Genomic DNA, 22,419 nt, shown 5'->3' on the forward strand with positions numbered 1-22,419 from the left:
CCCGTTTACCCATCATCCATGTTCACTGACTTATATTGGCTCCCAGTCCGGCAACGCCTCTATTTTAAAATTCTCATCCTCAAGTTAAAATCCCTCCATGGCCTCGCCCCTCCCTATCTCTGTAACTTCCTCCAGTCCTACAAACCTCCGAAACCTCTATTCTCCTCCAATTCTGGCCTCTTGGGCATCCTCCGTTTCCTTCACTCCACCATCGGCAGCTGTGCCTTCAGCCGTCTAGGCCCTAACCTCTGGAATTCCCTCCCTAAACTTCCCCGTCTCTCTACCTTTCTCTCCTCCTTTAAGAAACCTGCTTCTTTGAATAAGCTTTTTGTCACCTTTCCTAATATCTCATGTGGCTCGGTTTCAAATTTTGTTTGTTTTCGCTCCTGTGAAGCACCTTGGGATGTTTTACTACATTAAAGGCGCTGTATAAATGCAAGTTGTTATTGTAAACTAAAACAGAATCTGCAATTTCACAGTACAATTTCATTCAGAATCCCTCACGAGGCTTCAATCACCCTGTCATTCCAGCTAAAAGAATAATTAAATGTAACCTTCTAAAAATTTTGATATTCTGGAAGTGAATCTACATAGCTGTGAAATAACAGTTACATTTTCAGTCCATATTACTACAGATTACCTGGTCATTATCACATTGCTGTTTGTGGGACCTTGCTCTGTGCAAATTGGCTACCATGTTTCCTACATTACAACAGTGGGGTTGTATTCTCTAGAGTTTCGAAGGTTAAGGAGTGATCTGATTGAAGTTTATAAGATATTAAGGGGAACGGATAGGGTGGATAGAGAAACTATTTCCGCTGGTTGGGAATTTTAGGAGTAGGCGGCACAGTCTAAAAATTAGAGCCAGACCTTTCAGGAGCGAGATTAGAAAACATTTCTACACACAAAGGGTTGTAGAAGTTTGGAACTCTCTTCCGCAAACGGCAATTGATACTAGCTCAATTGCTAAATTTAAATCTGAGATAGATAGCTTTTTGGCAACCAAAGGTATTAAGGGATATGGGCTAAAGGCAGGTATATGGAGTTAGATCACAGATCAGCCATGATCTTATCAAATGGCGGAGCAGGCACGAGGGGCTGAATGGCCTACTCCTGTTCCTATGTTCCTACTTCAAACGTATTTCATTGGCTGTAAAGCACTTTGGGACGTCCTGAAAGGCTCTATATAAATCCAAGTCCTTTGTTTACTATTGACAAACACCTTTAAAGCAAATTTAGCTATTTCTGTCTGTACGTCCCTTCTTTCAATTTTCTCTCCTGAAGATTCTTACACATGCTGGTGTAAGGTTCCACGAGTAGGCGCACTAATATCTCGATCAAAAGGCCACTCTTCATTTGTGAGCCTCAGCAGTGAGTGCGGGCTAACCTCTCAACCACCAGGGGCACCACAGCTGCGCCCACTCCTGTCCTCAGCTGACGTCCACACACAAGCTTATCCCAAACACACACAGTCACTGGATAGCATTTAGAGACAATGTTCTCCCCTCCAAGTATTTATCCAATTCCCTTTTGAATGTTATTGTTGAATCTGCTTCCACCACCCTTTCAAGCAGCGTATTCCAGATCATAACAACTCACCGCACTAAAAAAAATTCTCATCTCCCCTCTGATTTGTTTGCCAATTATCTTAAATCCGTGTCCTCTGGTTACTGACCCGCCTGCCAGTGGAAACAGTCGCTCCTTATTTACTCTATCAAAACCTATCATAGTTTTGAACACCTCTATTAAATCTCTCCTTAACCCTATCTGCTCTAAGGAGAACAATCTCAGCTTCTCCAGTCTCTCCACAGAACTGACACCTTTTTTTCCCTACCAAGCTGAAGGGCGCAGCAACAAATTGTACCATCCCAATTATTGTCCCAGCTAATATCAACTTACTCGGTACAGAATAGGGATCAAACTTTGGATCCTCCCAGTCTGTGAACCAACGAGAGACTACAATTTGAGGAATTTCTATACTCGCCTACTTGATCTGTAGAAGAATTTGCTCTCTTGTTAAGGCATCAACTCGTAGGTTGGGTTGAGGGAGAGTGGAGAAAATTCACAAATTAAAAGAAGCAACACAGGTTAACAAAGCCACAAAAAATGCAAACAAAGCAGTCCTTTCTAAAGGAGTTCATTTCTAGAGGAATAAAATTCAAAAGCAGAGAAGTTACGTTAAACGTATATAGAACCTTGGTTAGACCACACCTGGAATACTGCGCACAGTTCTGGCCTCCATATTACAAAATGATATAGAGGCAATGGAGAAAGTGAAAAAAAATTTACACAGATGATACCAGAACTGAGACTTTATAATTATCAGGAAAGACTGACCAAGCTGGGGGTCATTTCTTTAGAAAAAAGACTGACCTAATAGAGGTCTTTGAAATTATGAAGGGGTTCGATAGGGTAGACGTAGAGATGTTTCCACTTGTGGGGAAGTCCAAAACTAGGGACCATAAATATAAGATAGTCACTAATAAATCCAATAAGGAATTCAGGAGGAACTTCTTTACCCAGAGAATAGTGAGAATGTGGAACCTACCACCACATGGAGTGACTGAGGCGATTAGCATAGATGTACTTATGGGGAAGCTAGATAAGTATATGAAGGAGAAAGGAATAGAAGGATATGCTGATAGGGTTAGATGAAGTAAGGTGGGAGGAGGCTTGGGTGGAGCATAAACATCAGCATGGACCTATTGGGCCAAATGGCCTGTTTCTATGCTGTAAATTCGATGAAATGAATGGACTTTACAGGCCACTGACTATCAAATTCATATGAAAAGGCTCTGTTAGAGGGGTGGCTGAAGAAAACAGGAATTCTACTAACAAAATTCCTTTGTTGTAAAATACTGATTTTGATCAAGAACTACTATAAAATAGCATCACTGTACAAGCAAGCATAAGTAACAGGAAGAGTTGACTTACACAGCAGATCTTATGGTAGCTGGCTTTCCTTTGACAACGAGTACACTTCTGCCTTGGAGGGTACATTGTTCTCTGCCTGCAATTTTCTCAGGTCAACAACCCTATAAATACTCTCTAACTGTTTGAAAGGAATTCCAGTGAGTCACTCTGAAACTTTCCTCCTGATGTTGAAACAGTTCAATTCCATCAAACATACACAACCTTCTTTCAGCAGAGTCTCTGGGAGTCACTGTCCTGCACTAGAGCTGCGCCAGTGGAACAGATAGGACAGTCACTGCACCATTTTATTACACTAAACTCCTGAACCTAGGTTACTTGGTTCCCATCTCAGAAAGACCATCGATGATAGATACCAAGCAGAGGCAAGATAATTTCTCGTGAGGTGGGGGAAGAGGGGTAAATATCAGGACAATCAACTGTCACATTTAGTGGCCTCCATCAGCACTACTCAAACTGGCCACGTGCAGGTACATGAGAACAGCCCTTAGGTTGTCCAGATACCCGCACCAGTTTCCTTCTTTCTGTGCTTGGTGCGGAGGGGAACTTTCCAAAGCAGGTCAGCAGGCAGAGAAAGAACATGGAAGATGCGGCCAGTCACACCCAAACATTTTGATCAGAGCAGAGATCTCCAGATGGTTTCACCTCGATCAAGCTATGCTCTGGCAATACTGACCAAAATGATCCTAACTACTGGAGTTTCAGAGATAGCCAATCAACAACAACTTGCATTTATATAGCACCTTTAACATAGTAAAACATCCCAGGGAGCTTCACAGGAGCATAATCAGACAAAATTTGACACCAAGCCAAAGGAGGAGACGTTAGGACAGGTGACCAAACGCTTGGTCGAAGAGGTAGAGGTGGAGAGACGGAAAGGTTTAGAGAGGGAATTCCAGAGCTAAGGGAGTTATCAGTCTTAAAATGGTTCAGACAGCATGCCAGGTGAGAAGACTGGTGCCAAAGTCACCGACTACCTGAATCTTTGGGCCCAAACCCTACACAGCAAAAGCATTCCTTTGGAATCACCTCAGCCTACCTTACTCCAAAGCGCCTAGCTTCAAGATAAATCTCAGATGAAGCCATGTCATGTTATGGAGAATTTCCAATCAATTCCTCTGGGTAACTGCCATCTGTCAACAATGGAACCCTGACTGTTGAAGCCAGAAGACTGTGATACCAGTTCCTTTTTCTATCACCCTTCCCCTCACCTCCACCAACAGGACAGTAACAGAGTAACTACAAGACTCAAACACAACACGGTAGAAGCCATCATCAATACAGAAAATGAGCTACGGGCTCTAATTGGGAAGGAATATAGAAATAGTAGGCCATTCAGCCCCTTGTCCTTGTTCCGCCATTCAATTAGGGGAACAAGGATACTTCTATGACACACGAAAGGGGAAAGGTCATGTGGGCAACCTCATGACCAAATCTTAAAGGGAAATCAGCCTTTGCAATTTTTCTTTCCTCTTCTCCCCCCCCCCCCCCCCCCTCCCCTCCCCTCCCCTCCCCAACAACCCGTAATAACCTGGGCTCACTCCTGCAGTCCCATGAAAACTGCAAGAACGAAGCACCACCACTGTTTACCCCCATGACACGAAAACAAACCTGTAGCTTTTAACCGCAGTATAACTCACAGTAAAGTCTGATGTTTAAATGAAGAATTCCACCCGAGCCTAGTGCTTGCTGGCCAGCTAATCCTACAGTTCTATTTTGATTTAACTATCTTATAATCTATTTAAATCTGCCTTTAAAGGACGCTGTATTTAGAGGAACTAAAACAAGGCAGGACTTAATACACAGCACACATTAGATCAATTCACTTCTTTTTAAAAAGGCCCAGTCAACTTACAAATCGTTTTTTCGGAATGAAGGCACCAATGCTTTGCTTTTCTTTCCCAACAAATCCAGGCAGACTTGGAGCAGAACAGTGGTTGCCTCTGTCACAGTTAAACCTACAACAGCACCACTTTTATAGTCCATGCCACTTAATAGTTTGAGCTGCTCAGTGTGACCATTTCGTTTAGAAGCTAATTTCTCCTATAAATACACTGGGAGCAAGGAATTCCAGTGAGTCATCCTGAACCTTGCCTTCTGATCTTCAAACAGTACAATTCTTTCAGACATACACAATGTTCTTGCAACTAAATCCCGGAGTGTGTGCACACCGCCACTGCATCAATTCAACAGAAACCACAGGCAAGCCCATCAGCGCACAATCTGACTGCAATAGCTCCTGCACCCTGGAGCAGTCACATGGAAAGTTCCCATCTCAGACAAGCTATCAGTGATAACAGCTTGCATTTATGCAGCACATCACATGCCTCAAACATCTCCCAGTACTCTACACACAATAGATTACTTGAACATTTCTACGACAAAGCCACGGCGGCACTTATTGCCCATCCCTCGTTGGCTCGTGGCCGGGGGAGGAGCCGCGAGGCGCCCGCGGGGCGGGGGAGGAGCCGCGAGGCGCCCGCGGGGCGGGGGAGGAGCCGCGGGGCGCCCGCGGGGCGGGGGAGGAGCCGCGGGGCGCCCGCGGGGCGGGGGAGGAGCCGCGGGGCGCCCGCGGGGCGGGGGAGGAGCCGCGGGGCGCCCGCGGGGCGGGGGAGGAGCCGCGGGGCGCCCGCGGGGCGGGGGAGGAGCCGCGGGGCGCCCGCGGGGCGGGGGAGGAGCCGCGGGGCGCCCGCGGGGCGGGGGAGGAGCCGCGGGGCGCCCGCGGGGCGGGGGAGGAGCCGCGGGGCGCCCGCGGGGCGGGGGAGGAGCCGCGGGGCGCCCGCGGGGCGGGGGAGGCGCCCGCGGGGCGGGGGAGGAGCCGCGAGGCGCCCGCGGGGCGGGGGAGGAGCCGCGAGGCGCCCGCGGGGCGGGGGAGGAGCCGCGAGGCGCCCGCGGGGCGGGGGAGGAGCCGCGAGGCGCCCGCGGGGCGGGGGAGGAGCCGCGAGGCGCCCGCGGGGCGGGGGAGGAGCCGCGAGGCGCCCGCGGGGCGGGGGAGGAGCCGCGAGGCGCCCGCGGGGCGGGGGAGGAGCCGCGAGGCGCCCGCGGGGCGGGGGAGGAGCCGCGAGGCGCCCGCGGGGCGGGGGAGGAGCCGCGAGGCGCCCGCGGGGCGGGGGAGGAGCCGCGAGGCGCCCGCGGGGCGGGGGAGGAGCCGCGAGGCGCCTGCGGGGCGGGGGAGGAGCCGCGAGGCGCCCGCGGGGCGGGGGAGGAGCCGCGAGGCGCCCGCGGGGCGGGGGAGGAGCCTTGGGACGGGGGGGGGGGGGTACGGCGAAAAGAGAGTCACGTGGCCAGGGATTCACGAGGCGTCTGCTTGGTGATGACGTCCAGTAGGATAATCTCTCAGATGCCTCCTTTCAAGGCTTAAAATCCCAAGTTTCTCCCATCCTTGGTCATAACTCAGACCTTTGATGTTAAGGATCAATCTCATGGCTCTTCTCTGCATCGACTCCAGTGCCTGAATGCCTCTCTTTGGGCTCAGCACCCAGAACTGGACACAGTACTTGAGAGGTAGTCTGACCAGAGGACTGCAGGGTTTGATCATGACTTCCTTTGTCTTGTATTCCAGTGTTTTGGTAATGCAGTTTAGTCATTCTATTGGCTTTGCAGATTGCTGCTCTGCATTTGTCAGACATGAAGATCAAGTTTACCAAGACTCCTCAAGATCCCTTTCAACTTCCTCCTTGCTATTTCAGTACCATTCATGGAGTATGTGACTTGCTCATTTTTCCTTCCTGTGTGCAATTTTCTACACGTCTACATCACATTTCATCTGCCATTGTTCTGCCCACTTACATATTTTGTTCCATTATAATACAAGGGAAGTCTGCTAATTGGTACACAATAAAACATCAGGCAGCACAAGAGGGCAAACATCTGGACCTGACAAGTGAAATCCCCTCTACAGCAACTATCATTCTGACAGTTTCAAGGCGCTTTAATGAGCAACTTTACAAATTGTGCATTTTCCTTCATTTTTAAAAAAATATATAAATTTATTAGAAATTTCACAAAACACAGACCAGAGGGCAAAAGGAAAAATCTACAGCAAGTAAGTAGAGAACAGATCCTGCTTACAGCAACAATTGGGATTGCTTCAAAGGACATTTCAATTTAAATTAAACCAATTTCTAAAAAAAGTCGATTTTAGTACTCCAATAAAGGAAAGAGATAACATCCATTTCATTCAGACTAAACCACACACATATATACACACACCCCTTTGTCAAGTGCGGGATCATTCTGTATCAAAAGTTGACTTAGAAAAATGAATAAAACTAAGGATCTGTTTATCAATACAGATATTAAAACCACGTTCAGTCATTTTTTCTAAAGTAACATTCAACAGAAACGCACAGAAAATGTAAAAACACCTCGGTACTCAAAAGGCACATTATCAGTTTGAATGAGTCATTGAAAGAATTTACGAAATGTTTACCTCACCCACAAAGACACCCATTCACTCGCTCACAGCCACCCACACCATCTGTACTGAAATATTTGCAGCATTGCCTTTTTCCCCCCCATTGTATTTCCAGCGTCAGTCCTCACAACAGAGGATCAGCAATTCAGCTGCACACATAACAACAACACTCATTTATATAGTGCCTTTAACGTAGTAAAACGTCCCAAGGCACTTCACAGAAGCATTATTAAACAAAATTTGACAACGAGCCAGTTAAGGAAATATTAGGACAGGTGACCAAAAGCTTGGTCAAAAAGGTAGGTTTTAAGGAGCGTCTTAAAGGAGGAGAGGGGTTTAGGGAGGGAATTCCAGAGCTTAGGGCCTAGGCAGCTGAAGGCACGGCAGCCAATGGTAGAGCGATGAAAATCGGAGACACGCAAGAGGCAAGAATTGGAGGACCACAGAGATCTCGGTGGGTTGTAGGGCTGGAGGAGGTTACAGAAATAGGGAGGGGCGAGGCCAGGGAGAGATTTGAAAACAAGGATGAGAATTTTAAAAATCAAGGCATTATTGGACCAGGTGCCAACGTAGGTCAATGAGCACAGGCGTGATGGATGAACGGGACTTAGTGCGAATTAAGATGCTAGCAGCAGAGTTTTGGATAAGCTCAGGTTTACAGAGGATGGAAGATGGGAGGCCAGCCAGGAGAGCATTGGAATAGTCAAGTCTGGAGGTAACACATACATGACAATACTGACATTGAACTGCAATTTAATGCTCATCGGTGTTCTCCATTCGTTCCTATCGAGTATTATCGGTCAAGTTTTGCTACTGGGGTTAATGGAGAACAAAGACAGTACAAGATGTCAAGAACAAACAAAAACCAAACAGCAGCTTGAATGGAGATTGAGCATGTCATACACAGCCATACTTGAACTAATGATACATTTTGGTTTACCAATTCATCCAGCACCTTCCTACAATACTCAATACCCCAAACTTTCCCTGTACAGATCCAGGGAGAGCCAGCTTTAGGATTTTTGTAGGTCCCTCGAAGTTTAGTTACGCAGGCCCTTCTACAACTCATTTCTGCAATTTCAGTTGACGGTAATCTCTAGGTTTCAATGATTCATTTGACATTTTTAAAGCAATAATATTGATCAGTCTTTTATCTACATTACAACCAATGGAGGCTGGTGTTCCTCGAGGATCTGATTTTTTTTTTAAACAAAAATTCACCATTATTAACACTTTAGGTTTTACAACTGAACCCGAGTATGTGTGTGTTCCTGGTTCTCAAACCATTGTGTGGGGCACAGGAGAACCCCTGCAAATATTCACACTCCTCGGAACTCCCTGCAAATATCAACCAACTCCTGTCCCAACTTCCGAAAGACCGTCAGCTATACAAAGGAACACAGCGCTGTCATTTCAGCAAGTGTATTATTAGTATATAGCAACAGAAATAACATGTTAGTCAGTCAACAAACAGACAGACAGGAATCTGATGAAATGGACAGAAATCTAATAATATCAAAGAACTCCCCACGCACCCCCCCCCAACCGCCAAAGATCCAGGTTTGTAAACCTATGCTGTAAACGCTGCCTAAGGATCCTGTTTGGCTCTAGGCAACGTTACTTTGAGACAGACTTTTAGCTTTTTCATGGCAAGTACGCGATACAAAAATAAACACGAAAACAGAATGCATCACTACAGGTCATGCGCAACTGACAAATCCAAGCAGTCAGCCAAACATGTCATCTCACCAATTCATTTTTCTGCCTTTCTCCATCTCTTGAAGGCATTAACTCCTTGTTGGGGTTCAGTTCCACAATCGTTGATTGCCACTCTGTTTTAATCTAGACAACAGGCTATCCAACCGCAGCAGTCGTCATAGCTGAGCCTGATCCTGTCCTCACCCATACACACTTGCCCTTCTGCACTTACAGCAGAGGGTCACACGATACGGAGCAGGAGCAGCTTCCAGGCCAACTTCCCCCTCCATAAGCGTGAGGAGCTCAGGCAGACTGGTGTCCCTACCACTGCCCCAGCTGAGCTCAGCTCTCGAGCAAAGTCATAAAATGGTAAAAAGTTAAAAACAAAGGGACTTAGGGGTACATGTACATAGATCATTGAAGTGTCATGAACAGGTGCAGAAAATAATCAAGGCGGCTAATGGAATGCTGGCCTTTATATCTAGAGGACTAGAGTACAAGGGGGCAGAAGTTATGCTGCAGCTATACAAAACCCTGGTTAGACCGCACCTGGAGTACTGTGAGCAGTTCTGGGCACCGCACCTTCGGAAGGACATATTGGCCTTGGAGGGAGTGCAGCGTAGGTTTACAAGAATGATACCCGGACTTCAAGGATTAAGTTACAAGGAGAGATTATACAAATTGGGGTTGTATTCTCTGGAATTTCGAAGGTTAAGGGGTGATTTGATCGAAGTTTATATGATGTTAAGCGGAACGGATAGGGTGGATAGAGAGAAACTATTTCCACTGGTTGGGGATTCTAGGAGTAGGGGGCACAGTCTAAAAATTAGAGCCAGGCCATTCAGGAGCGAGATTAGAAAACATTTCTACACACAAAGGGTGGTAGAAGTTTGGAACTCTCTTCCGCAAACGGCAATTGACGCTAGCTCAATTGCTAAATTTAAATCTAAGATAAATAGCTATTTGGCAACCAAAGGTATTAAGGGATATGGGCCAAAGGCAGGTATATGGAGTTAGATCACAGATCAGCCATAATCTTATCAAATGGCGGAGCAGGCATGAGGGGCTGAATGTTCCTATGTTTCTATAAAATGGACGTATTTAAATACTTTTTCTATGAAAGGGGGTGTTCTTTCTATTCAAAAAATATTCACCCTTAACTCTGTCCCCTTTACAGAAATACTTGTCCAAAATAAAGCCTTATTGCCTTATTCTAGTAAATTTATCTAAAGAACAGATCATTTGAATAATCAAGCCGTCTACTGGTTGTGTATGCAGCAATATACAACCAGCAGCTTTTTCCTCCCCTGGACTCTGTATAGATTGGTTCTGAGGCAGGGCTGGACTGCAACGCTAGCTCCCATTCAAGAGAATGGAGCCACTCAAGAGGCATGTGAGTTGTCCTCATAACTTCCATCACCCAAGCAACTAATGAGGGAAGGGGTCCTGAAATATCAGGTCTCAATTTATAAAACTGTTGTACCAGGTGACAGTCATTTTAAGACTTAAATATGATTTGAAGGTGATGGGGTGGAAGAGGAGAAAGCGTGTTTTGAACAAAAGTACTCCCCATAGATTTTCCTCCCATCTAATCAAAAGTAGGTCCCTCTCAACACAACGGGACTGCCAGAGAAACAGATAAAAGCACCAAAAGACAGGCACAGACATGATGGGCCGAATGGCCTCCTTCTATGCTATAGGATTCAATGAAGACAAACATTAAAAAGATGCCAGTGCACAGAGCCAATTTGCTCTTAAAGGAGTACGGCCGACTGATTAAGTGTCTTGCAGGATATTATTAGGTTTGTAACCTGAGATGCTAAAAGAGGCATGATGCTTCTTCCCCAGACCTGTGAAAGTATCAATACTGGTCTAAAAACATCGTAAGGACCTCCCCAGTGGCCTCAGCGAATAGCTGCATCATATGACCAGGAAGGTCAAGGTTTGCTTCTTGTTCTGTACTGTTTGCTGACCTCCTTGGGGGGGCAGCAGTGGGGCATTATAATTGGCCTCAGCACCCTGTGCTAGGGAGATAAAGAGAGTTCTTGCTCCAATCAGTAATTGACGATTCCAGCCAGAAAAGTGCGTGTGTGGGGTGGAGACAACATTAGGCTGGACTCTTGATATCTGCACCTCACCCAATCATCTTGTAGTCATATAGCCTGCCAACATTCACCGTCCAGGCTCCCACAGGACTAATGGCTATTTTGGAAAGGTAATGTAGAGTGTCAGGCAACCAGAGAGTTGCAATCCAGCAAGGAGAGGAGCATCTTTAGGAGAAATGGGTACGTACAAGAGAACAGAGGGAGAAAGGGGAAAAAATGCCAATTTCACCATTCTAAAACATATCAAATGTGGCTCACAGAACTTGAAACATCTGTACATACTCTAATAAAATATACTTCCAGTGTATTAGTGTTCGCAAATTGCCCTAATGTGGTTTAAACACCAATATGCCAGCCATAACAGCTTATTTATGTTTACTGTAGAACTCACCCAGTCCAGCAGTGTCACAACAGCTTTGACCATTAAATCCCCGATGTGATTATTCTCTAAAACCATTAGCCCCCTCTTCAAAAGGTAGTCTTAAGTTGTCACGAGGACGACAATAGCAAATGAAATCACAGTGGAACGCGACAGAGAAATAACTCCTCCCAGTATCAGTATCCCTTTTTTTTTAAAAAAAAGGAACAGAACCCTCTAAAATTCAGAATGTAACCACACCAATATTTTTTTTATAAATGATCTGCAAAACTAAGCATCTGACTTATACACCAATACAATCAAACTTTTATATGCTAGCTGTCGAGTGCAGAATTCAACAGTTCAACTGAAAAAGGGTGGGCTTATTTATCCCTAAGGGGCCCTTTCATGCTCCTAAAAATTCTTATGTTCTTGTGTGGTGGTTCTGTAACATCCCAGGCTGCTGGTGCTGTGAACCTGCCCAATTTACGTTCCTAGACAGATTCCACAACACCAGAATGACAAATTGCTCTCGCACAGCTATGTGAACACTGCTTTGTGATCTCATTACTGGCCACTGACCTCTTCCTTCCTCCTTCCCCCCCCACACCTCCCCCCTCCCAACCGTTGGAAGGGAGCAAATGTCTGTGCAGGCCAACAATTAGGCAATTGTGCAATACAAGCTGGCCAAATGCTCAGCTTGTCCATTGCCGATACAGCAGGAACATTTACATTTGCCAGTGTGACAAGGTTGCCTCTAGAGTTACAACCCAACTGGTTCACTACAACTATAACAACAACTTGCATTTAAAAACTGCCTTTAATGTAGTAATACATTCCGAGGTGCTTCACAGGAACTTTATCAAACAAAATGTGACACCGAGCCAAATAAGGAGATATTTGGGGAGGTGACCAAAAGCTTGGTCAAAGAGGTAGGTATTAAGGAGTGTCTTCAAGGAGAGAGAGGTAGAGGGATGGAGGTTTAGGGAGGGAATTTCAGAGCTTTGGGCCTCGGCAGCTGAAGGCACGGCCACCAATGGCAGAGCGATGAAAATCGAGGATGCGCAAGAGGCCAGAATTCATGAAGCGCAGAGATCTCGGAGGGTTGTAAGGCTGCAGAAAGTTATAGAGATAGGGAGGAGTGAGGCCATGGAGGGATTTGAAAACAAAGATGAGAATTCTTCCACTTTAGGGAAGGAAACCTGCCATCCTTACCTGGTCTGGCCTATAGGTGACTCAAGTCCTACACCAACATGGTTGACTCTTAAATGTTGCTCTTAAGAGTTGCCCTCTGAAATGGCCTAGCAAGACATTCAATTGTATCAAACCGCTACCAACAGTTCAAGAAGGCAGCCCATCACCTTCTCTTGACATCTTGGGGTGGGTTATAAATGCCGGCCTTGACAGTGATGCTCACATCCAGAGAAAAAAGAGGCACTAGTAAATCAATAGATTTTTGTTAAGTAAGAATATCAAGGGATATGTAGCAAAGGTGGTTAAACAGAGCTGAGGTGCAGATCAGCCATGATCTAATTGAATGGTGGAAAAGGCTCGAGGGGCTGAATGGCCTATTCCTGTTCTTATGATCCCATGCAAAAAAAAAATCTTCAGATCAGTGCTGGACCCTCTGCAGGCAGCGCTGCCATCTCAATTACTTTCAGCACCATCACTGAAGCTGGGGCTGCCAACAGCAGCAGTGCAGCATTATAACCCAGTGAGACAAGGATACCTAGGGTGACACTTCAGTGCACAATGGGCTGCACTGCCTTTAAAGTAAGACTTTAAACCTGTCTGAAAGTAAAAAGATCCCATGACATTATTTTGAAGAGGAGCAGGGAGCGCTCTCAGGGTGTTCTGGCCAATATTCAACCCTCAAACAAAACCATCAAAACAGAGTAACTGGTCATAATCTCATTTGCTATGCGTAAAATAGCTGCCACGTTTATTTGGAAAACAGTGACTACACTTCAAAAGTAATTAATTGACTGTGAAGTGTTTGGGACATACCGAAGTAGTCAACGGTGCTATAAAAATGCATGTTCTTCCTTTAATAAGCATTGATTGTCCTTTGAGTAACATTGCTGTTTATTTCTTAGTAATTTAAACCATATTTTTTGTTAATGCAGTACATGCTAGCCGTATCAGAGAAGTAGCTAGTCCCAGTTATTAAGCCCAACAATGTACAACAATGAAGACATGCTCATTAATCTAGTAGATCTTCAGCTTCAACCATCTGCATTAATTCATATGATCAGGCAGAGTAACACTAAGACAGTAACCCCCTCCCTACAGCGTATCAGTAGAGAGACAAAATTATGTTCAACTTAATGATCTTTTTTCCACAACGATGTTCTCCCCTTCCAATACGCTGGCCCTTGCTGGGATACAGTCCTATGACAACCAACCTCCAGTTCTCACACACAAGTGGCCCTTCTTCAGTCTAAACTCTAGACAGTGAGCATCAGCTGGCTACTTGATTGTGGACAGCATTACAGCCAAACCCGATCCTCCACTCAACTGACATCCACACGTGCAAATTGCAGAGGGCGGTAATCAGGTAACGGGTATGGTAGCGCAGTGGTTATGTTACTGGACTGTTAATCCAGAGAACATGAGTTCAAATCCCACTATAGCAGTATGAGAATTTGAACTCAGTTTTAAAAATCTGGAAATAAAATGCTGGCATCAGTAAAAGTGATGGATTGTCGTAAAAACCCAACTGGTTCACCAATGTCCTTCAGGGAAGGAAACCTGTCGTCCTTACCCGATCTGAGCCTATATGTGACTCCAGTCCCACACCAATGTGGTTGACTCTGAAGTGGCCTAGCAAGCCTGACAGTTAAGGGCAACTAGGAATGGGCAATAAATGCCAGTCTTGCCAGCGATGCCCAGGAGTAGCTAACTGTTGAATGAAACATTATTAACCTTATATCAGCCATTCAGCTGATTTAAACAATGGGGGCACCAAGGAGGGATGGGACAAACGTTCCATTCACCCCCTCCCCACTTTGGTGAGCTCCCAATCTCAGCCTTGCGGCAGTGGGGGGAGGGGAGGATGAAGAGGAGTGAGGGAGAGGAGAGGGGCAGAAAAATTGGAGAGTTTTCCCCATCTTCTCCACAACCATCCTTGTGCTTTACCTAGCAACTGGTTCAGAGCAACACTGAAGGCCTGAAATAGGTCACTCAACTGCCCATTTAGTGCAAGGCCAGGAAAGCACTTTGGCATGTTTTAGTTCAGATTCTGGGAGACCTGGTGGGAGACACTCTCAATACAGCAGCAGACTCATAGAATCGCAAAAAAAATGGGTCTATGATCCTGCCGCCCGAAAAAGAGGAGCCAGATTTATTACTGCAAACGCCAAGAGGCGGTTCATGGACTTGAATCTCCCAAAATCCAAAATAAAACAGCACCAATGTAAAAGCAATGTTTCAGAGGTTTGGGGGGGGGGGGGTTGATTTCATAATTACCCACCTGTTTTTAAACAGGTGGGTAATAGCCCCTGCATTTTTCCTCCCCCTTCCTTGATCTCCCCTAAACGTGACCTGCTACGAGAACTGTGTGTTGCTGCATATTGGGGTACAATCCTGACCACAAACTTGACTCTACCATCAACCTTCCCCCTTGCCTGTACAGCAGCTCCTGGGTCACTCCTTAGCCCACCCAACAGAGAAGCAACAGAGATTAGCAGACTTTTCTGCATGAAAATCCACGTCTTAACAAAAAAAAACATTTTTCTACCCAGTTATAAGCAATGGCATCAAACACGAGTTCACATCAAATAAATTGGGCACTCTGAAATAGAATTCGTATCTTGAGGGGATAAAAGGCTGCGTTATTGAACAATGCTCACTGAGAGATGATAAACAAGTCAAACAAGCAGGACTTCAATCTCAATATTTTATCTAAAACGTCCCATGAATTTATCAGCAGCAGAATAAGCAAACAATACAAACATGCAACTCAGGAAAAAAATCTGCAAATGCAGCGTACAGCCAAATATTGCCCACAATAGAGGAGAGATAGGGCGTTGCAAGTCAACAACCAGACTGAATATTCCTGCAGTTGTGGGTATGTGAATATGCTGACAGTCATCACTCGCTCGACTCATTCAACCCGAGGCATCCCCTTTAATATTTCTGGGGAATATCAAACACTATGCAAGTATCCAAAAGCCAATAAACCCATGCCAAGGCAGTCTCTTTACTGCAAGGCTTCAGTTGCAAATAGACAAACCTAACAAAGTAACATTTTCTCTCCAGTCACTACTATGAATTGGGAGGCAAGCCCAGAGAACTTCACCAATCCTGACTAAACCCTCCAAATTTCACACTGGGTTCTTAAGCAGGCTGTTCCACATCTTCTGCATCCTATCTGAAACCAAGTTGAGCTTCTGACCCCATATATTCTCCATTACAAAGACCGTCTACTTCCATCACCGTAACATCACCCGTCTCTGCCCTGCCTCAGCCCTTCTGCTGCTGAAATCTTCATCCATGCCTTTGTCACCTCCAGACTCAACTATTGCAATACTCTCCTAGCCGGCATTCCATCCTCCACCCTCCATAAACTTCAACTCATCCAAAATTCCACTGCCCGTATCCTAACTCGCTCCAAGTCCCGTTCACCCATCACCCCTACACTGGCTCCCAATTCCTCACTGCCTCCAATTTAAAATTCTCATCCCTGTAATCAAATCCCTCCATGGCATCGCCCCTCCCGACCTCTAACTTCCTCCAGCTCTACAACCCTCCGAGAACTCTGTGTTCCTCCAACTCTGGCCTCTTGCGCATTCCCCACTCCCTTTACCCCACCAATGGTGGCCGTGCCTCAAGCTCTCTAGGCCCTAAACTCTAGAATTCACTCCCTAAATCTCTCCACCTCTCTCTCCTCATTCAAGATGTTCCTTTAAGCCTAACTCTTTGATAAAGCTTTGAGTCACCCATCCTAATATCTCCTCCTTTCGCTAAGTGTCAATTTTTTTGTCTGATTACACTTCTGTAAAACACCTTGGGACATTTTCCTACGTTAAATGCATATAAATGCATATTATGATTCAGTAAAGACTGTTCAACGGGAGAGAAACAGAGGACACTCATCCAGAATGTTTCAGGTTAATAAAACTCAATGGTGACCCCTGTCCAGGACATGGATATGTTAGATACACAGAAGTAAACATGACTTGAGCAAGCCCCATTCTTGTCACTGAGATGCAACATCTTTCCTAAAGTCACTTAGTGTATCTGGAAGTTAAATTCATAAAGCATCATAGGTTCATAGGCCAGAAGAACTAAAACTGGCTAAAGGCCAAATTAGGATTGATGTCAGGAGAAACGTCATGCAGAAAGCAATGAACATTTGCAGTGTTCTTGTGCTGGAAACAAAAAAACTTCAAGTGCAGTTAGAGAACATGATTAACGAGGGGAACCAAGGTTCTTCCTAGATGGCTAAGTTGAATGACCTCCTCCCCAATTTAACTTGCGGTTTCGTGAACTTCCCAACTGATCTGAACCCCCTCGACTCCTCTGGGGAAGTACTCTCCGCAGTGGACTGTATAGGCGAATTTCCAAAAGGCATTTGACAAAGTGTCACTCAAAAGGCTATTAGTGAAACTCAAAGCCGTGGGGGTTCAGGGTAAGCCCTGGGAATGGAAAGAAACTGAAAGATAGAAAACATGCACTTGTTATTGGAGTTATCCCAGAGTACTAAAGGAAGTGGCCCTGGAAATAGTGGATGCATTGGTCATCTTCCAAAATTCTATAGACTCTGGAACAGTTCCTACAGATTGGAGGGTGGCAAATGTAACACCACTATTTAAAAAAGGAGGGAGAGAAAAAACAGGAAATTACAGACCAGTTAGCCTAACATCAGTAGAGGGGAAAATGCTTGAGTCTATTATAAAAGATGTGATAACAGAATACTTGGAGGGCATTAACGGGATTGGACAAAGTCAGCATGGGTTTATGAAAGGGAAATCATGCTTAACAAATCTACTGGAGTTTTTTTGAGGATGTAACTAGTAGAATAGATAGGGAAGAACCAGTGGATCTGGTGTATTTGGATTTTCAGAAGGCTTTTGATAAGGTCCCACACAAGAGGTTAGTGTGCAATATTAAAGCACATGGGATTGGGGGGGAATATACTGGCATGGATTGAAAATTGGTTGACAGACAGGAAACAGAGAGTAGGAATAAACAGGTTTTTTTCCAGGTGGCAGGCAGTGACTAGTGGGGTACCACAGGGATCAGTGCTTGGGCCCCAGCTATTCACAATATATATCAATGATTTGGATGAGGGAACTAAATGTAACATTTCCAAGTTTGCAGATGACACAAAGCTGGGGTGGAATGTGAGCCGTGAGGAGGATGCAAAGAGGCTCCAATGTGATTTAGACAAGTTGAGTGAGTGGGCAAGAACATGGCAGATGCAGTATAACGTGGATAAATGTGAGGTTATCCACTTTGGTTGTAAAAACAGAAAGGCAGATTATCCTAATGGTGATAGATTAGGAAAAGGGGAGGTGCAATGAGACCTGGGTGTCCTTGTACACCAGTCGCTGAAAGCGAGCATTCAGGTTCAGCAAGCAGTTAGGAAGGCAAATGGTATGTTGGCCTTCATTGCAAGAGGATTTGAGTACAGGAGCAGGGATGTCTTATTGCAGTTACACAGAGCCTTGGTGAGACCACATCTGGAGTATTATGTGGAGTTTTGGTCTCCTTATCTGAGGAAGGATATCCTTGCCATGGAGGGAGTGCAACAAAGGTTTACCAGACTGATTCCTGGGATGGCAGGACTGACGTATGAGGAGAGATTGGGTCGACTAGGCCTATATTCACTTGAGTTTAGAAAAATGAGGTGATCTCATCGAAACACATAAAATTCTAACAGGACTAGACAGACTAGATGCAGGGAGGATGTTCCCGATGGCAGAACGAGGGGTCACAGTCTCAGGATACGGGGTATGCCATTCAGAACCGAGATGAGGAGAAATTTCTTCACTCAGAGGGAGGTGAACCTGTGGAATTCTCTACCACAGAAGGCAGTGGAAGCCAAGTCATTAGATGTATTCAAGAAGGAGATAGATATATTTCTTAATGCTAAAGGGATCAAGGGATATGGGGAAAAAGCGGGAACAGGGTACTGAGTTAGACAATCAGCCGTGATCATTTTGAATGGCGGAGCAGGCCCGAAGGGCCTATTGTTGCTCCTATTTTCTATGTTTCTATGTTTTTCCATGTTTATGGTAGGGTAGGGAGAAGTACTGAGTGGGGCTCGGTATTGAGACAACTCCCGTTTCTTATTTACATAAATGTCCTGGACTCAGAAACTCAATACCAAGTGGTGAAATTTGTTAACACCAAACTAGCTCGAGCAGTGGAAACAGAGGAAGCTCAAATTTCATGAGTTGATAAATTATAGGCTGCCTATAGTGATATCACAAGTCCCGGCCAGAATGGAGATGATTGGGTAATTCCCCCGTCAATCACGCCTGGAGACCGCACTGCTAAGTGACGGATTGAATTTAACGCACATAATTTGTATTATGCAACTATCCTCCACTCACTGCATTTTGCTGGAGAAATAATCCTGGTTTTAATGGGAGACTGCTGTAGTTTCAGTCACGAATTCTGTTTGCTGTAGTTTTTAGAGATTTTGTTTAATTGACTCTGCTTAGCAAATAGACAATTTGCTGTAAAATAGACTATGTTTGCTGTAAGTCCCACCCCGCCTCCAACTCATTGGCTGACACAGTGGTGTCAATATTCACTCCATAAAATGTATGTAACTGTGCAGAAACATTTTACATGAACTTTAATGTAGACAAGTACAACACATAGGAAGGAAAAATAAGCATCATACTCCATGAATGACGCTGAAGTACCCAAGGATGAAGTTGAAAGAGACCATGGGGGCATAGTATAGACAATGTGTTCAACCAATGTAGAGCAACAATCAACTAAGCCAACTGAATGTTGAACTACATAGGCAAAACAGAAGAGCACAAGTCAGAGGAGGTCATGATTAAACTGTACAGAGCTCTGGTCAGACCCACCTCGAGCACTGTGTCCAGTTCTGGTCAGATCCACCTCGAGCAATCAGGTTTTTCTGGATAGATGATCTCCAACTTTTTGTTGGTGAGGAAGTCACCAGGAATCATCTTCAACTGCACACCGTGAGAAGAATCCACAAAGCAACCATGTATCTTATACTCCGTGAAAGTTAATATTACTGTCTACTGTCCCAGTAATTCCATAATTTTAGAAGCCACAAGGAAATTGGAAGTGTTTTTATTTTATTCTCAAACCACATTACCTGTAGCCCAGAACAGTCAACACCAGGCCAAGCCAAATCTTCAAGCACAAGACTTTTTTTCAGTACTTCAATTTAAACCTTTCACAGTATAATCTATCCTAAAATCTCCAGGTAACTGTAATTTCTGTTCAGACAGTCTTTCAACTGTGCAGCGTTTTTGTGAATGAAATGGAAGCAATTCAGTTAGAAGCTCAGAACAAAAACATTTTCATTCATTAGCCAAAAGCAACAAGTCAGTGGCAGGTTTACAACAACCAGAACAGAGTACTTTTCTGAGTGGCATCTGCATAACCTTTTTTTTAAATTTTATGGCTCCCTGCAGTTTTACCAGTGGAAAGAGTGTTTGCTCGCAACAGTTATCTTGTGTTATCCACATAACTTGGAGTCCCAACCGGTGTAAAATGTCGAAACAGTTCATATATTCAGAATGATTTACAGACTGGGATATTGAGCAGGGTCTGTCTCTTACCATGCAATTTAAACTTGTAGTCCAGAGAACACTCACAAAATGCACGTGATGTGAGGATCATCGCTACACATTTACTGTTAAATTCTAAGTTTCCACTGCCAAGCCAGTGTAACTCAAACAATCTATTTTTAATTCATTCTCAGGATGTCGTTTTTGCTGGTAAGGCCGACATTTATTTCCCATCCCTAGCAGCTCTGAGGTGGTGGTGGTGGGCCACCTTCTTGAACCACTTATTTGTAGCGCTTTGATACGACTGAGTGTCTTGCTAGGCCACTTCAGAGGGTAGTTAAAGAGTCAACCATGTTGGTGTGGAACTGGAGTCACACATAGGCCCAGACCGGTAAGGAAGGCGGGTTTCCTTCCCCAAAGGACATTAGTGAACCAGTTGGGTTTTTACGACAATCCGACAGCTTCATGGTCACTTTTGCTGATACCAGCTTTTTAATTTCCAGATTCTTTTTAAACTGAATTCAAATTCTCAAGCTGCCTTGGAGGGGGATTTGAACTTGCGTTCTTCGGATTAATGGTTCAGTAACAGAACCACCTTACCCCCACCGTCATCTTCGAGTGCTCAAGTGCTTAAACATGGACTGGTGTGGCAGGGCAGGGTTGAACAGCCAATCATCTGCTGTTCCCTGCTGCACCCAGTCCTCCTAGCTCAAGAGATATTCTTCCCCCTCCTCATCCTTTCTGCCAATTTTTTTTCTTCCTGCTGAACTGCAGGTGATGTGTACTTGCTAACTTTTGCTGGGTACAGTCGCTCTCTCCCAATAAAGCTGCTCCACCACATAAAACAAGTTAGCGAAGAGACAGTGCTTCCAGTGGTTGACAATCGTAGAACGAGGGGACATAAATATAAGGTTAAATGTAAGAGATTTAGGACAGAGAGCAGGAGAAACTTTTTTTTTTAAAAAAAGACTTGCGAGGCTGTGGAATCAACGATCGGAGTTAGTGGTTGAAGCAGAGACCATGTCGATATTTAAGAACAGGTTAGATAGGTGGTTGAAGGAAAGGGAAATAACGAGATGTAGGAACAGGGTGGGCACGTGGGATTAGGACTACTGCTCATGTGGAGGATAAACGCCAGCACAAACTGTTTGGCCTGTTTCCTTGTTGTAATTTCTATAAGTATCAAATTTAAGTCTGATCTCAATCTCCAACATATATGAGCACTAACAGCAGTGGTCACTGGATAATAATCAAGAGCAGGAATCCTGGCTGAATTTTGCCCTCCCTCACCCAGGGGCGCGGAGGCTAATTTTAGCACCTCTACCATTGCCCTGGCTGATATTAGCTAATTCAGCACTGACTGGGAATCGTAGCTGGGACCTTTCCAGTTGCATGACTCAGCTGCGCAATGTCTAAATCAGCTGAGTCATCAGGGGAGTTCAGTCCTGTTCATCTTAAAGAGATCAATCCTGCCAGTTAGGAGTGAAGTGTACTCAAAGTTACATTTTGTAGTGAACACTACAATGGAGAAACACAATCTGCGCTAAAGCACTGCTCAAATCCCATCATAGTAGTTTGAGAATGTATAGAATCATATTGCACAGAAGGCAGCCATTTGGCCCATTGTGTCTGTGCTGGCTCTTTGAAAGAGCTATCCAATTAGTCCCATTGCCCTGTAAATTTCTCCCCTTCAAGTATTTATCCAATTCCCTTTTGAAAGTTACTATTGAATCTGCTTCCACTACCCTTTCAGGCAGCACATTCCAGATCATCATAATTTGCTGCGTAAAAAAAAAATTCTCTTCATCTCCCCTCTTGTTCTTTTGCTAGTTATCTTAAATCTATCAACTCTATCAAAACCCTTCATAATATTGAACACCTCTATTAAATCACCCCTTAACCTTCTCTGCTCTAAGGAGAATAATCCCAGCTTCTGTAGTCTCTCCATGTAACTGAAGTCCCTCATCCCTGGTATCATTCTGATAAACCTCTGCATCCTCTTCATGTTTAAAAATATCTGGTATCAGTAAGTGTGACCACGAAGCTGTTGGATTGTTGTAAAAACCCAACTGGTTCACTAATGTCCTTTAGGGAAGGAAACCTGCCGTCCTTACCCAGTCTGGGCCTATATGTGACTCTAGTCCCACACCAACTTGGTTGATTCTTATCTGCCCTCTGAAG

General features: G+C 44.9%; 2 protein-coding genes across 6 annotated transcripts in view; both read right to left on the bottom strand.

Annotated features, from left to right (window-relative positions):
- The window catches only part of LOC137333827 (granule associated Rac and RHOG effector protein 1-like), a 181,416-nt gene that overhangs the window by 91,060 nt on the left and 67,937 nt on the right, over positions 1-22,419 (bottom strand). The window lies entirely within an intron of this gene.
- Positions 5,293-6,469, bottom strand: LOC137333440 (uncharacterized). Its single transcript, XM_067997590.1, has 2 exons — positions 6,331-6,469; positions 5,293-6,170 (listed from the first exon to the last, which is right to left on the bottom strand). Exons 1-2 carry the CDS (start codon positions 6,467-6,469, stop codon positions 5,293-5,295), a joined length of 1,017 nt encoding a protein of 338 aa, XP_067853691.1.

The sequence above is a fragment of the Heptranchias perlo genome, chromosome 16, assembly GCF_035084215.1.
Source record: "Heptranchias perlo isolate sHepPer1 chromosome 16, sHepPer1.hap1, whole genome shotgun sequence".
In the NCBI taxonomy this organism is placed as follows: Eukaryota; Metazoa; Chordata; class Chondrichthyes; order Hexanchiformes; family Hexanchidae; genus Heptranchias; species Heptranchias perlo.